This window comes from Bos taurus, chromosome 9, assembly GCF_002263795.3.
Source record: "Bos taurus isolate L1 Dominette 01449 registration number 42190680 breed Hereford chromosome 9, ARS-UCD2.0, whole genome shotgun sequence".
NCBI classification, from domain to species: Eukaryota; Metazoa; Chordata; class Mammalia; order Artiodactyla; family Bovidae; genus Bos; species Bos taurus.
Window position 1 is genome coordinate 23,004,327 of NC_037336.1, and position 15,113 is coordinate 23,019,439.

General features: G+C 38.5%; 1 protein-coding gene and 1 pseudogene across 4 annotated transcripts in view; one reads left to right on the top strand and one right to left on the bottom strand.

Moving 5' to 3' along the window:
• Positions 1 to 15,113, top strand: part of DOP1A (DOP1 leucine zipper like protein A) — a 125,107-nt gene that overhangs the window by 40,505 nt on the left and 69,489 nt on the right. For all 4 annotated transcript variants that reach the window (XM_059890074.1, XM_059890075.1, XM_005210704.5 and 1 more), the window contains exons 3-4: positions 883 to 1,064; positions 14,682 to 14,852. In XM_059890074.1, the coding sequence (XP_059746057.1) occupies positions 883 to 1,064; positions 14,682 to 14,852 (353 nt within the window). The remainder of the gene's footprint in view (positions 1 to 882; positions 1,065 to 14,681; positions 14,853 to 15,113) is intronic.
• On the bottom strand, positions 11,292 to 12,451 carry LOC107132758 (acyl-protein thioesterase 1-like; annotated as a pseudogene).

The window sequence follows — 15,113 nt, forward strand, 5'->3', positions numbered from 1 at the left end:
TAGGCTGCAGTCCATGGGGTCACTAAGAGTCAGATACGACTGAGCGACTTCACTTTCACTTTTTACTTTCATGCATTGGAGAAGGAAATGGCAACCCACTCCAGTGTTCTTGCCTAGAGAACCCCAGGGCCGGGGAAGCCTGGTGGGCTGCCGTCTATGGGGTTGCACAGAGTCGGACACGACTGAAGCGACTTAGCAGCAGCAGCAGCAGCATTTTGCCATAATACTCTGAAGAACTTCATTTATAAATCTTCTATTATTTAAATAAATTAATCTCCTTTGGGTGGTATTTATGAGTGTGCATCTTCTATAAATTCTACCTTGACCATCTTTTCTAAAGAAATGCGGTGGTTGAATACAGCAATATGTATTTGGTCCAGTTGGGAAATTAGTAAAAGCAAATGGACAAGTATAATCTTATGTGTGTTCTTGCTGTAAAATGATATACTACAGCAGTGGTTGTTCCTCTTCCAACTACATGTTTTTGTTGAGGTTCAGTTTTCTAAATATATTTCAAACAGTGTATCAGAAAAAAAAAGGTTGAAGGCTGTTAAAAGATTTTCAAAAATCTAAAATAGTACCTTTCTTCTGAGCAAATTTATTTTGGAAAATACTATTATTTTTCATAAAAATGTTATTTCTGTTTACATGTAACAAATTGATTTTTTAACAAATTAGTAAATATTTTTAAATCCTCAGTTTTAATTTTCAGTCTAGTTTTACTGATGTAACTGACAAAAACAAAAGTTTTTTTTACATCCTCTCTAATTTTTTCTCCTTTGAAGTCCTATATCAAGGATTTTTGATAATACTATGCCAGAAAATGGAAGTAAAATGAAATGCAGTATTCTTTCTCAACTGAATTAAGATGTTTTCTTCAAGGTTTTACAAAATAATGCAAAATACCAAGTAGTACCCAAAAAGCTGACCATAGGCAAGCGCCTAGCTCAGTGTCTGCATCCAGCACTACCGGGTGGAGTTCATCGGAAGGCACTTGAAACGTACGAAATTATCTTCAAAATCATTGGACCTAAGCGACTTGCCAAAGATCTCTTTTTATATAGGTGAGATCATTTTACTATGTGTTTGCGTGTAAATAAAGTATTTTAAAACTTTTTTATGTTTTTTGCAGTAAAAGCTAAACAATTGAAAACTCCTTAATGATGAAAGTTTTCAATATCAGTTGTAATTATTTTGATAAAAAAGTACATTAGAAAAATTTACTTAAATTTAAAAGCATTGTGTTTTATTTATTTATTATGGCTCACTGTGCAGCTTGTGAGATCTTAGTTCCCTGACAGGATCAAACCTGGATCCTCTGGAATGGAAGCACAGAGTCTTAACCACTGGAACACCAGGGAATTCCCAGTACTCTGCAGTTTTACTGTGATGTATTCCTACCTGGAGAATCTCATGGACAGAGGAGCCTGGCAGGCTACAGTCCATGGGGTTGCAAAGAGTCGGACATGACTGAGCGACTAACACAACATTTAGAGATAAATGGGCTTCCTTGGTGACTCAGATGGTAAAGAATCTGCCAACAATTCAGGAGACCCAGGTTAGATCCCTGGGTTGGGAAGTCCCCTGGAGGCGGGCATGGCAACCCCCTCCCGTATTCTTGCTTAGAGAATCCTATGGACTGAGGAGCCTGGTGGGCTACAGCCCATAGGGTCACAAAGAGTTGGACACAAGTGAGCAACTATCACTTTCACTTTCATCTTTTTATTTATCCTGGTTGGGATTCATTGGGATTTTAAAATATGTGAATCAGTGTTATGTATGTTCAGTCCCTAAGTTGTATTCAGTTCTGCAGCCCCATGGACTGTAACGTGACAGGCTCCTCTATTCTCTGTCTCCTGGAGTTTGCTCAGACTCATGTAGATTGAGTCAGTGATGGTATCTAACTATCTCATCGTCTGCCAACCCCTTCTTCTTTGCCTTCAGTCTTTCCCAGCCAGCATCAGGGTCTTTTCCAGTGAGTCTACTCATCCCATCAGATGGCCAAAGTATTGGAACTTCAGCTTCAACATCAGTCCTTCCAATGAATTAAATATTCGTTCAAACCCTGAAGGTTGAATTGACTGGTTTGAACTCCTTGAAATCCAAGGGACTCTCAAGAGTCTTCTTCAGTACCACAATTCAAAAGCATCAATTCTTTAGCGTTTAGCCTTCTTTATGTTTCAGCTCTCAAATATCCATACATGACTACTGGAAAAACCATAGCTTTGAGTGTACAGAACTTTGTCAGCAAAGTGATGTCTCTGCTTTTTAATATGATGTGTAGGTTCGTCATAGCTTTCATTTCAAGGACTGTGTGCTGTGCTTAGTCGCTCAGTCGTGTCCAACTCTTTGCGACCCCGTGGACTGTAGCCCATCAGGCTCCTTTGTCCATGGGGATTCTCCAGGCAAGAATACTGGAGTGGGTTGCCATGCCCTCCTCCAGAGGATCTTCCCAACCCATGGATTGAACCCATGTCTCCCACATTGCAGGTGGATTCTTTGTCTGAGCCAGCAGGGAACAGGTGTTTATTAATTTCATGGCTGCAATCACCACACACAGTGATTTTGGAACCCAGGAAAATAACTGTCACTGCTTCCACATTTTCTCCTTCTATTTCCCATGAAGTGATGGGACTGGTTGCCATGATCTTAGTTTTGTTAATGTTGTTTCAAGCCAGCATTTTTACTCTCCTCTTTCACTCTCATCAAGAGGCTCTTTAGTTCCTCTTCATTTTCTGCCACTAGAATGATATCATCTGCAATGTCTGAGGTTGTTGATTTCTCCCAGCAATATTGATTTTAGCTTGTGATTCATCCAGCCTTGCATTTCGCATGATGTACTCAGCATATAAGTTAAATAAGCAGGGTGACAATTTACAGCCTTGTCGTACTCCTTTCCCAATTTGAAACTGTTTAGCTATTCCATGTCTGGTTCTAACTGTTGCTTCTTGACCTACAGGTTTCTCAGGAGACAGGTAAGGTGGTCTGGTATTCCCATTTCTAAGAATTTTCCACAGTTTGTTGTGATACAGTCAAAGGCTTTAGTGTAGTCAGCGAAGCAGAAGTAGATGTTTTTCTAGAATTTCCTTGCTTTCTTCGTGATCCAGCGAATATTGACAATTTGATCTCTGGTTCCTCTGCCTTTTCCAAACCTAGCTTGTACATCTGGAAGTTCTCAGGTTACATACTCCTGAGGCTGAGCTTGAAGGATTTTGAGCTTTACCTAGCTAGCATATGAAATGAGTGCAGTTGTCTGGTAGTTTGAACTTTCTTTGGCATTTCCCTTCTTTGAAATTGTATGAAAACTGACTGTTTCTGGTCCTAAGGCCACTGCTGAATTTTCCAAATTTACTAACATATTGAGTGCAGCACTTTAACATCATCTTTTAGGATTTTAAATAGCTCATCTGGAATTACGTCACCTCCACTAGACCTGTTTGTAGTGATGCTTCCTAAGGCCTATTTGACTTTACACTCCAGGATATCCAGCTCTAGGTGATGGACCACACCACTGTGGTCATTCATGTCATTAAGACTTTTTTGTACAGTTCTGTGTATTCTTGCCACCTCTTCTTAATCTCTTCTACATCTGTTAGGTTCTTACTGTTTCTGTCCTTTATCATGTCCATCTTTGCATCAAATATTGTCTTGGTATCTCTAATTTTCTTGAAGAGATCTCTAGTCTTTCCCATTCTATTTAATAGTTTTCTTGTATTTCTTTGCATTGTTTACTTAAGAAGGCTTTCTTATCTCTCCTCGCTATTCTCTGAAACTCTACCTTCAGTTTATCTTTCCCTTTGTCCCTTGCCTTTCACTTCTCTTCTTTTCTCAGTTATTTGTAAAGCCTCCTCAGACAACCACTTTGCCTTCTTGCATTTCTTTTTCTTGGTCATGGTTTTGGTCAATGCCTCCTGTATGATGTTATGAACCTCTGTTGGTCATTCTTCAGGCACTCTGTCTACCAGATCTGATTCCTTACATCTATTTGTCACCTCCACTGTATAATCATAAGGGATTTGATTTAGGTTGTACCTGAATAGCCTAGTGGTTTTCCTTACCTCCTTCCATTTAAGCTTGAATTTTCCAATAAGGAGCTCATGATATGAGCCACAGTCAGCTCCATGTCTTGTTTTTGCTGACTGTAGGGAGCTTCTCCATCTTCAGCTGCAAAGAACATAATCTGTCTGATTTTGATACTGACCATCTGGTGGTATCCATGTATAAAGTTGTCTCTTGGATTGTTGGAAAAGGGTGTTTGCTATGTCCGGCATGCTCTTTTGACAAAACTCCGTTAGCCTTTGCCCTGCTTCATTTTGGACTATCAGGCCAAACTGGCCTGTTATTATGGATCTCTCTTCCTACTTTTGCATTCCAATCCCCTGTGATGAAAATGAAATCTTTTTTTGGTGTTAGTTCTAGAAGGTCTTGTAGGTTTTCATGGAATCTGTCAACTTCAGCTTCTTCGGCATCAGTGGTTGGGGCATAGACTTGGATTACTGTGACATAGAATGGTTTGCCTTGGAAACAAACCAAGATCTTCCTTTTGTTTTTGAGATTGCACCCAAGTACTGCATTTCAGACTCTTTTGTTGATTATGAGTGCTATTCCATTTCTTCTAAGGGGTTCTTGCCCACAGTGGTAGATGCAGTGGTCATCTGAATTAAATCCACCCATTCCAGTCCATTTTAGTTCACTGATTCCTAAGATGTCTGTGTTCACTTTTGCCATCTCCTGCCTGACCTCGTCCAGTTTACCTTGATTCTTGAACCTTACATTCCAGGTTCCTATGCACCATTTTTCTTTACAGTGTCGGACTTTACTTTCACTACCAGACACATCCACAACTGAGCATCATTTCTGCTTTGGCCCAGTCGCTATCTTCTTTCTGGAGCTATCGGTTATTACCTTCCACTCTTCCCCAGTAGCGTGTTGGACAGTTTCCAGCCTGGAGGGGCTCATCTTCCGGTGTCGTATGTTTTTGCCTTTTTATATGATTCATGGGGTTCTCGTGACAAGAATACTGGAATGGGTTGCCATTCCCTCCCCCAGTGGACCACATTTCGTCAAAACTCTTCATTATGACCCATCTGTCTCTGGGGGCCCTGTACGGCATGGCTCATAGCTTCTTTGAGTTGCACAAGCATCTTCACCATGACAAGACTATGATCCGTGAATGGGTTTGAGTCAATACCTTTCATCAATTCTGAAGTCTTTTTAAATTGCCTTTACTCCATATATTCTCTCTTCCTTTTTTTGGAGCTATGATTTAAAACATGTTAGAACTTTTCATTCTGGCTTCCCCGTATCTTATCCTCTCTTTCCTTTTAGTTTGATGCAGTCCCACTTGTTTATTCTTGATTTTGCTGCCTTTGCTCTAGGTTACCTGTCCCAGAATATCACTGCCGAGACCAATGTCAAGGAACTTTTATGTATATATTCTCCTCTGTTTTATAATTTCAGGCCTTATATTTAAGTGTTTAATCCATTTTGAGTTAACTTTTGTGAGTGGCATGAGATAGGGATCTTATTTCATTCTTTTACATGTGCATATTTAGTTTTCCTGTCTCATTCTTGACACCGGCGATACAGATAGCCTTTTGTACATTTTGGTCAGCGTTGTCATGAGTTTATCATATTTTTAGTCTTTTTAAAAACAAACTTTTGATTTCATTGATCTATTTTACTGTGTATGTTTCTTCTCTTTAAATTCCTTGTGGATTTTTTGAAAGTCAGTAATAGGTATTTTTTAATACTGATAATACTACTATGTTGAAGAGCACTTTAAAAAAAACTGAGAATTGCTCAGTGTTACATGTAATAACTGACAGATTCCTTCCTTAAGGCAAAACTTTTCAATATAACTCATGTCTGCTCCTTTTTAAACAGAAAGTTTATCTTAAGAAACAACTATTTCACAAAGTTGCAGTGTATCTAATTTTATTAGCAGTATGTTATATAAGAATAAATTAATTGTAGAATACTATGTCTAAATATGGCAGACAGTCTTACATACACATACCTTATGAGTAAAATTGTTATTCTGTATTTTTTAGAGTATAGCTAATTTAAAAACTAGAATTTGTATTACGTTGGATTTTTAAATTTTTAGTTTAATCTAAAGGTTTATTCTTTAGCATAATTAAATACCAATACTTTTAAAATTCTGTAACCTATTACATGATAAAACATATTGTGTCTTCAAGTTTCTTTCTTTAATGTGATACAGTACACTAAGCTGTCACTAAGAACACTAGATGTGCAATTTGAGCCCCATCAAATATTAAGTGGGTGTGTAAAGTAAACTTTTGCTAATACAAATCCTAGAGAGGGATTTTAGAGCTGACAGCATTCAAGTGTCCGAGAATGACTGAAATCAGCCAGTATCTTGTGAATAATAAGTAGGGAAAAGGAACAGGACCATTCTGTGAATATTTGCTGTGTCCTGTCCAACTCTTTGTTACCCATGGACTGTAGCCTGCCAGGCTTCTCTCTGTCCATGGGATTCTCCAGGCAAGAATACTGGAATGGGTTGCCATTGACTTCTCTAGGGGATCTTCCCAACCCAGGATCAAATCTTCATCTCCTGTATCTCCTGCATCAGCAGGCAATACTTTACCACTGAACCACTTGGAAATATTCATGGGAAGTCTCGTGAATATTTAGGAGTTACATTATTTAAAGGGCAGGTGGACGAAAGTAGTCAGTGGAAAGGAACAAGAGTCAGAGAGAGAAAATATACCAGGAGACAGAGCTCACCTGGAAGCCAAAACTGGAATGAGTTTCAAGAGAAAGTTGTGGTGAATAGTATCAAATACTGCAGACAAATGAAACAGTCAGGACTGAAAGTAGACCAACAAATGTGGCCTTTAGTAGAGAATGGTGATGATATTGAGAACAGTTTTAATAGAGCGGGTAGACGTATCAGAAGGTGATAGACAGAAGTGGTTTTTTTGTTTGTTTTTTCCTCCAAAAGTTGAAGTAGGAAGACAGCTTCAAGCCAGGAAGTAATTAAGATAAAGGTTTTAGAATTTTGTTGTCATTTGTTCTCTTTTTAGAATCATTGGGAGAAATTTAAGCACAGTTGTTAGTGCAGGAAGAAAGAAATTATATGAAAGAAAAAGTATGTTGGATAAAACAGGGCCCTGGGAAAGGTAGACATTGGACCCTGAGGCAAGGCTACTACTGTAGTTTTAAGTCACACTGTACCTAAAGTTGAAGGCAGAAATGTGGGAAGTTGAGGGAGTTCCCACTAGATGACCTCTGTTTTCAGTATAAAGTAGGAGCAAGACAGATTCTTAATTCATTTATTAAGCACTTTGTAAAGGCAGGACTTGGTTTTAAGGTCTTCAGTTCAGTTCAGTCGCTCAGTCGTGTCCGACTCTTTGCGACCCCATGAATCGCAGCACGCCAGGCCTCCCTGTCCATCACCAACTCTTGGGGTTCACCCAGACTCACGTCCATTGAGTCAGTGATGCCATCCAGCCATCTCATCCACTGTCGTCCCCTTCTCCTCCTGCCCCCAATGCTTCCCAGCATCAGAGTCTTTTCCAGTGAGTCAACTCTTCACGTGAGGTGGCCAAAGTACTGGAGTTTCAGCTTTAACATCATTCCTTCCAAAGAAATCCCAGGGCTGATCTCCTTCAGAATGGACTGGTTGGATTTCCTTGCAGTCCAAGGGACTCTCAGGAGTCTTCTCCAACACCACAATTCAAAAGCATCAATTCTTCAGCGCTCAGCCTTCTTCACAGTCCAACTCTCACATCCATACATGACTACTGGAAAAACCATAGCCTTGACTAGACGAACCTTTGTTGGCAAAGTAATGTCTCTGCTTTTGAATATGCTACCTAGGTTGGTCATAACTTTCCTTCCAAGGAGTAAGTGTCTTTTAATTTCATGGCTGCAATCACCATCTTCAGTGATTTTGGAGCCCCAAAAAATAAAGTCTGACACTGTTTCCACCGTTTCCCCATCTATTTCCCATGAAGTGATGAGACCGGATGCCATGATCTTCGTTTTCTGAATGTTGAGCTTTCAGCCAACTTTTTCACTCTCCTCTTTCACTTTCATCAAGAGGCTTTTGAGTTCCTCTTCACTTTCTGCCATAAGGGTGGTGTCATCTGCATATCTTAGGTTCTTGATACTTCTCCTGGCAATCTTGATTCCAGCTTGTGTTTCTTCCAGTCCAGCGTTTCTCATGATATACTCTGCATATACGTTAAATAAGCAGGGTGACAATATACAGCCTTGACGTACTCCTTTTCCTATTTGGAACCAGTCTGTTGTTCCATGTCCAGTTCTAACTGTTGCTTCTTGACCTACATACACATTTCTCAGGAGGCAGGTCAGGTGGTCTGGTATTTCCATCTCTTTCAGAATTTTCCATAGTTTATTGTGATCCACACAGTCAAAGACTTTGGCATAGTCAATAAAGCAGAAATAGATGTTTTTCTGGAACGCTCTTGCTTTTTCGATGATCCAGTGGATGTTGGCAATTTGATCTCTGGTTCCTCTGCCTTTTCTAAAACCAGCTTGAACATCAGGAAGTTCATGGTTCACATATTGCTGAAGCCTGGCTTGGAGATTTTTGAGCATTACTTTACTAGCATGTGAGATAAGTGCAATTGTGTGGTAGTTTGAGCATTCTTTGGCATTGCCTTTCTTTGGGATTGGAATGAAAACTGACCTTTTCCAGTCCCGTGGCCACTGCTGAGTTTTCCAAATTTGCTGGCATATTGAGTGCAGCACTTTCACAGCATCATCTTTCAGGATTTGAAATAGCTCAACTGGAATTCCATCACCTCCACTAGCTTTGTTCATAGTGATGCTTTCTAAGGCCCACTTGACTTCACATTCCAGGATGTCTGGCTCTAGGTCTGTGATCAAACCATCATGATTATCTGGGTCATGAAAATCTTTTTTGTACAGTTCTTCTGTGTATTCTTGCCACCTCTTCTTAGTATCTTCTGCTTCTGTTAGGTCCATACCATTTCTGTCCTTTATCGAGCCCATCTTTGCATGAAATGTTCCCTTGGTATCTCTAATTTTCTTGAAGAGATCTCTGTCTTTCCCATTCTATTGTTTTCCTCTATTTCTTTGCATTGACCGGCTGAGGAAGGCTTTCTTATCTCTTCTTGCTATTCTTTGGAACTCTGCATTCAGATGCTTGTATCTTTCCTTTTCTCCTTTGCTTTTTGCTTCTGTTCTTTTCACAGCTATTTGTAAGGCCTCCCCAGACAGCCATTTTTCTTTTTTGCATTTCTTTTCCATGGGGATGGTCTTGATCCCTGTCTCCTGTACAGTGTCATGAACCTCATTCCATAGTTCATCAGGCACTCTGTCTATCAGATCTAGTCCCTTAAATCTATTTCTCACTTCCACTGTATAATCATAAGGGATTTGATTTAGGTCATACCTGAATGGTCTAGTGGTTTTCCCTACTTTCTTCGATTTCAGTCTGAATTTGGCAATAAGGAGTTCATGATCTGAGCCACAGTCAGTTCCTGGTCTTGTTTTTATTGACTGTGTAGACCTTCTCCATCTTTGGCTGCAAAGAATATAATCAATCTCATTTCGGTGTTGACCATCTGGTGATGTCCATGTGTAGGTGTTTGTTATGACCAGTGCATTTTCTTGGCAAAACTCCTTTAGTCTTTGCCCTGCTTCATTCTATATTCCAAAGCCAAATTTGCCTGTTACTCCAGGTGTTTCTTGACTTCCTACTTTTGCATTCTAGTCCCCTATAATGAAAAGGACATCTTTTTTGGGTGTTAGTTCTAAAAGGTCTTGTAGGTCTTCAAAGAACTGTTCAACTTTAGCTTCTTCAGCGTTACTGGTTGGGGCATAGACTTGGATTCCTGTGAAATAGAGTCATGGTCTCTTGCCTTTTTTTTTTAAGTCAGAATTCAATTTTATTTCACATTGATAGAAACCATGCAAAAGATTTACATTTTCTCACGTTACAATGAATGTTTCAATGGAATATTTCTTGATGTAAATTAGATTTCACTGATTTGTGTCAGTGCAGCAACAGTTTATATTCTTATAGGTAAAGTAAAATGATTTAGTGATTGTTTAAAAATTGTAAATGCAGGTATAAATATATGGCTTAATTATTAACATCATCTATAGTCCATACCAAATCATTTCTATCATCAAGTAGCACCCATTTGTGCCAATGCAGTCCTAATATTGTTCTAATCAGTTGGAATTCAGCAGAAAAATTAACAACAGTTCAGAAATATCAAGCATACATTTTTGCTGTATATTAAACTGTGTGGGAACTACACTATTTGTATTGAGTTCTGACTAAACAGATTTACCCAGAAATTTGTTTTCAAGTAATTTTAACCAATACTGTGAAAAATCTATTTAAAATCAAATAATTGCTACTTTTATGTTTGCACAAAAGCTAACTTTAAAAGATCATCTAACTACATGAAAATTTCAAATTAGTCCATTGGCAAATAAGAGTAAAGCAAAATTTTTGAATTGTTCATTTCCTGCTGTAGTTGGTTTCAAACCTATGTGCAAAATATGTAAATTCTATGCTATGAGGAAAATCACCTTAGAGCAAATCATCTTAGAAATTACCATTTTTAAGATCAGCCTTTAATATCAGAGAACATACTAGAATATGACCTAATTATTCTTTCACTTAATTACAAGAAAATACAGAATTATTCTCATTACCTGGACCGAAGATTCTAGTAACTCTGCAGGTCTAAACTGTAGCTAAAGATCCACTTTAAGTAGTGTAGAAACTCTGAAAGGATGTCCGGTTTCTTTCTGTCAGTAGAAATATATTTTCAGTGCCATCATGCATGTGATCCAGAATATTAAATTATAGCACATATTGACAGCAGGTGTCTGTGGCAAAGAGGAAATATTTGGTCTGTTGTGAAGGATAAAAATGAAGGAACACATTTCTTTTCTACAAAGAAAAAGTATTAAACAAAGTATATTCAGCAAAGAAAAAGCTGTTCCCCCAAAATAAAAGAGCCATTAATTGAAGAGAGCAATATTGCTCTTTATTGACACTTAGAAGCATTATCCCTTTTATTAGGAATAATGTAATAACACCTCATTCTTATTATGCATTATAATCATTATGTATATATGAACACATATATAAAAATACAGATACTGCATGGTGACTTGGCAGTTTGGGGTGTAAGCCCGTAGTCGTTAAGTCCCCACACACATAAACTATTTACATTTTAACTGCTCATTTATATCTGAACAAGTTTTAATTAAGCATGCTAATAATTTTCAAGTGATATAATAAAAAATCTGGTTGCAGTTATTTTATCATTTTGCTGAATTACATTTGGGAGAAAGAAGTTGGCTGCTTCTCTCTCTATTTTAATACTAGTGTATTCAATACCAGTGTATCAGGTAGTGTATACTGCTAGTTTAATACTAATGTATCCTGGACTATGTCATATACAAATATGTATATAGAAACTTCAAAGATCATTAATTTCCCATGAGGAGACTTTATTTAGCCTGTGTCATTGGTGTGTATTTGCAAAACATTTTAACACTGCAGACATTAGAGGTTTCAAGGTTGGGCACAGACAGGAGTGTGTATTCTAATGGACGATGCTGGTATGTACTTCTACACAAGGCCTCTTAGTGGCATTAGTCAATGGGAGGTAGGAGTTGACTGACGAACTGTTTGGTGTCCATCATCTCCTGTTGACATGAACTGTGCCTCAAGCCTCCATAGGTTTTGAAGGTTACATTGGCTGGATTTACCAATGGTTTTAGCTTTTCTGCAGTAAGAGCACCAGACATTAGAGGTACTAAAGGGTCCAGATCTCCATGGCACTGAAGAATAGAAATGTCTCTCCTCAAACCACTGATATGGGCCCTGTGGAAAGGAAGCCCAGAGCAGTGACAACCAGCCAGCTTCTGCTGTGTAGTCAGAGCCATGTACCATGGTAAAGCACCTCCCTAATCCTCCCCAAATAACTCTGTTAGAAGGATTGCTGTTCTTCATCTCTTGTGGAATGCTATTCTTCATGTCTTGCTCTGTCAAAGGTTTTACATTTTCTGCTGCTGCTTAGTTCCAGTTTCATCCTCCAGTGAATCGGGTGAAAGTCCAGTAATGTCAAACCAAGAAGGCATGACCATGTTCATATGTAATGTTACAGGCATAACTAGCACGTGCGGGCAGATGTATTTGGTGTGGACACTTCTGATCCCGGTGAAGGCTTCTGCCCATCCGTGCCCTGTATCTCCCAGTCCACAAAGGAAGATCACCGCAGCAGTGGCCTTCTGGGCAGCGGACATAATGGCAGGCAGCAGGGCCCATATATTATTGCCCTATACACGCCAGTTCCACTGATCACACATCTGAAGCATAAGGCAGAGCGGGCATCCAGCCAGGCCAAAAGGCCTCTTGCTTTCTGATATTACAGAGCTACCTATCAGAATTAGTCTTTCTCCCCCAGTTTTCCTGATAAACAATTGACATACATCACTGTATAATTTTAAGGTATACAGCAAGTTGGTTTGATTTACATATATTGTGAAATGATTACAATAGGTTCAGCGAACATCATCATCTCATTTAGATACAACAGAAAGAAGGAAGAAAAGAATAATGGGGAAAATTTTTCTCCTTAGAGTACTCTTGGTTTACTCTTAGAACTTTCCTGTGTGTCATGCAGCAATGTTAACTCTAGTCATGTTTTACATTACATCCATAGTACTCAATCATCTTATAACTGGAAGTTGGTACCTTTTAACCACCTTCCTCACACCCACCTCGTCCCTAACCATTACCTCTCATAACCACAAATTTGAGGACTCTTTTTCTATGAGTGTGGGTTTTATATTTGTCTTTTTTTTTGTTAGTTAAGATTCTACCTGTAAGTGAGATCATACAGTATTAGTCTTTTTCTGTCTGACTTATCTCAGTATAATACCTTAACGGTCCATCCAAGAGGTTGTAAATGGTAGGAGTTCCTCATTTTATGCCTGAATAATATTCCATTATATATATATATATCTCACAGCTTCTTTATCTGTTCATCCATTAGTGGACACTTAAGCTTCCATGTCTTGGCTGTTATAAATAATGCTGCTGTGAAAATGGGGTTTCAGATAGCTTTTTGAGTTAGTGTTTTTGTTTCCTTTGAATGTAGTCCCAGAAGTGGAATTTTTACTTTCTTGAGGAACCTCCATACTGTTTTCCATAGTGGCTGTACCAGTTTGGAGTCCCTCCAGCAGTGCACAAGGATTCCCTTGTCTCTACATCCTCACCAGCATTTGTTACCTCTTGTCTTTTTGATGATGGTCCTTCCAACAGTCATGAGATGCGATCTCATGGTGTTTTAATTTGTATTTCCCTGATGACTGGTGATGTTAAGCATCCTTTCATGTACTTGCTGACCACATATGTTCTTTGGAGAAATGTCTATTCAGGTCCTTTACCCATTTTGTACTTAGGTTATTATTATTATTTGCTATTGAGTTGTACAAGTTCTTTACGTGTTTTGGATATTAACCCCTTATCAGATATATGGTTTGCAAATATTTTTTCCCATTCTGTAGGTTGTCTTTTCACTTTGTTGATGGTTCCTTTTGCTTCAAGGAGTAGCATTACTTATTATTAGCACAGCAATGGATTTACTTATTGTTAATAAAACAAAGTTACTTATTAGAAATAAGTAAGTATTGGGTACTATGTGAACATTTAATAAGGAGCCTAACCTAGTCTAATTAGGAGATAGTCTTCTCAGGGAAATAGCTTAGGCCAATTCCTGAAAGTCTAAGAGTCATGCAGACAATGAGGAGAAAGTGAGGGAGCAGGGATTGTACCTTTCAGCACAGCATGTGTGAAGGCCTGGGCGCTGAAGAGAGTGTGGAAAGTTCTGAAGTGAACTTGAGAGGAATTGTTCAGTGTAGCTGAAGCAGAGGGTGCAGGAGTGATATTGGTGAGCATGCGTGGGCTGTACAGAAGTATGTAGTAGCAAGATGTTAAAGCCACAGTAAGCAGTTAGGCAGTAACCAGCAGGAAACCAATGAAGGGTTTTATTGAGAACAGTTGCTTTATTGAGCAACACTGAAGCAGTACTGGATAATTCAGTGATTAAAATATGATGTTTGGTAAGATGTGATTGAGATATCTTGGTGGTCTTTTCTAAGGAACTATCTGGTGGAAATGGAGAGAATTTATTATATTTACAAAAAATATCTAGGAGAATGGCTTGGAGAGAAAACTTGATGACTGATTCCAGTTTAAAGGTTTTTATTTTTTTAAGGGTCAAGGATCACTCTGAGATGTACAGTTTTTGGTCAGACAGATGGGTTCTGTTGCCGTATTTTTTGTTGTTGTTGTTGTTGCCATATTTTGAAATGGAAATTACAGGGGAAGGATCAGGTTTTGGGGAAGGGAAAGAGAGGGAATTCTGTTTACGAATTGTGGAATTTGAAGGCCTTATGAAACATCTAGGTGACCTTTGGGTTTATGAGTATGAAGCTCAGATGAGAGACCTAGGTTTGTTTAATGGATATAGAAGTCATCACTATACAGGATAGATATGATTTTAAGCTAAGCAGTATAACTTACTATTTCATTTTAAGAAGATATATACATACATATTGGTATATATGAATTAATATTTTGTAGTTATTTTGCCTCTCACTTTTGTTTTTATTTTTTAAAACAGTTCTGGACTCTTTCCTCTCCTTGCAAATGCTGCCATGTCAGTGAAACCAACATTGTTGAGTTTGTATGAGATATATTATCTGCCTTTGGGTAAAACACTGAAGCCTGGTCTACAAGGATTGCTAACTGGTATTCTTCCTGGCTTAGAAGAAGGATCAGAGTACTATGAGAGGTAAGATGCTACTGTTATTGCTGCAGCTAAGTAATCAAAGTCATGAATTTGTCAGCAAGCATCCTTAAGTCATTAATATTAACATCACAAAAACTGATTATTCTAAACACTTTAGTACCTGACCTGAAGATTTTTATAGCAAAAAAAAATTTTTTGTAGTGTATCTAATCTGCGTTATCACACTGAAAATATAGCTGGTAATAAGAATACAGACTTAGATAGCTAGACTGAGTTCAAATCCTAGTTCGGCAGATACTGTGT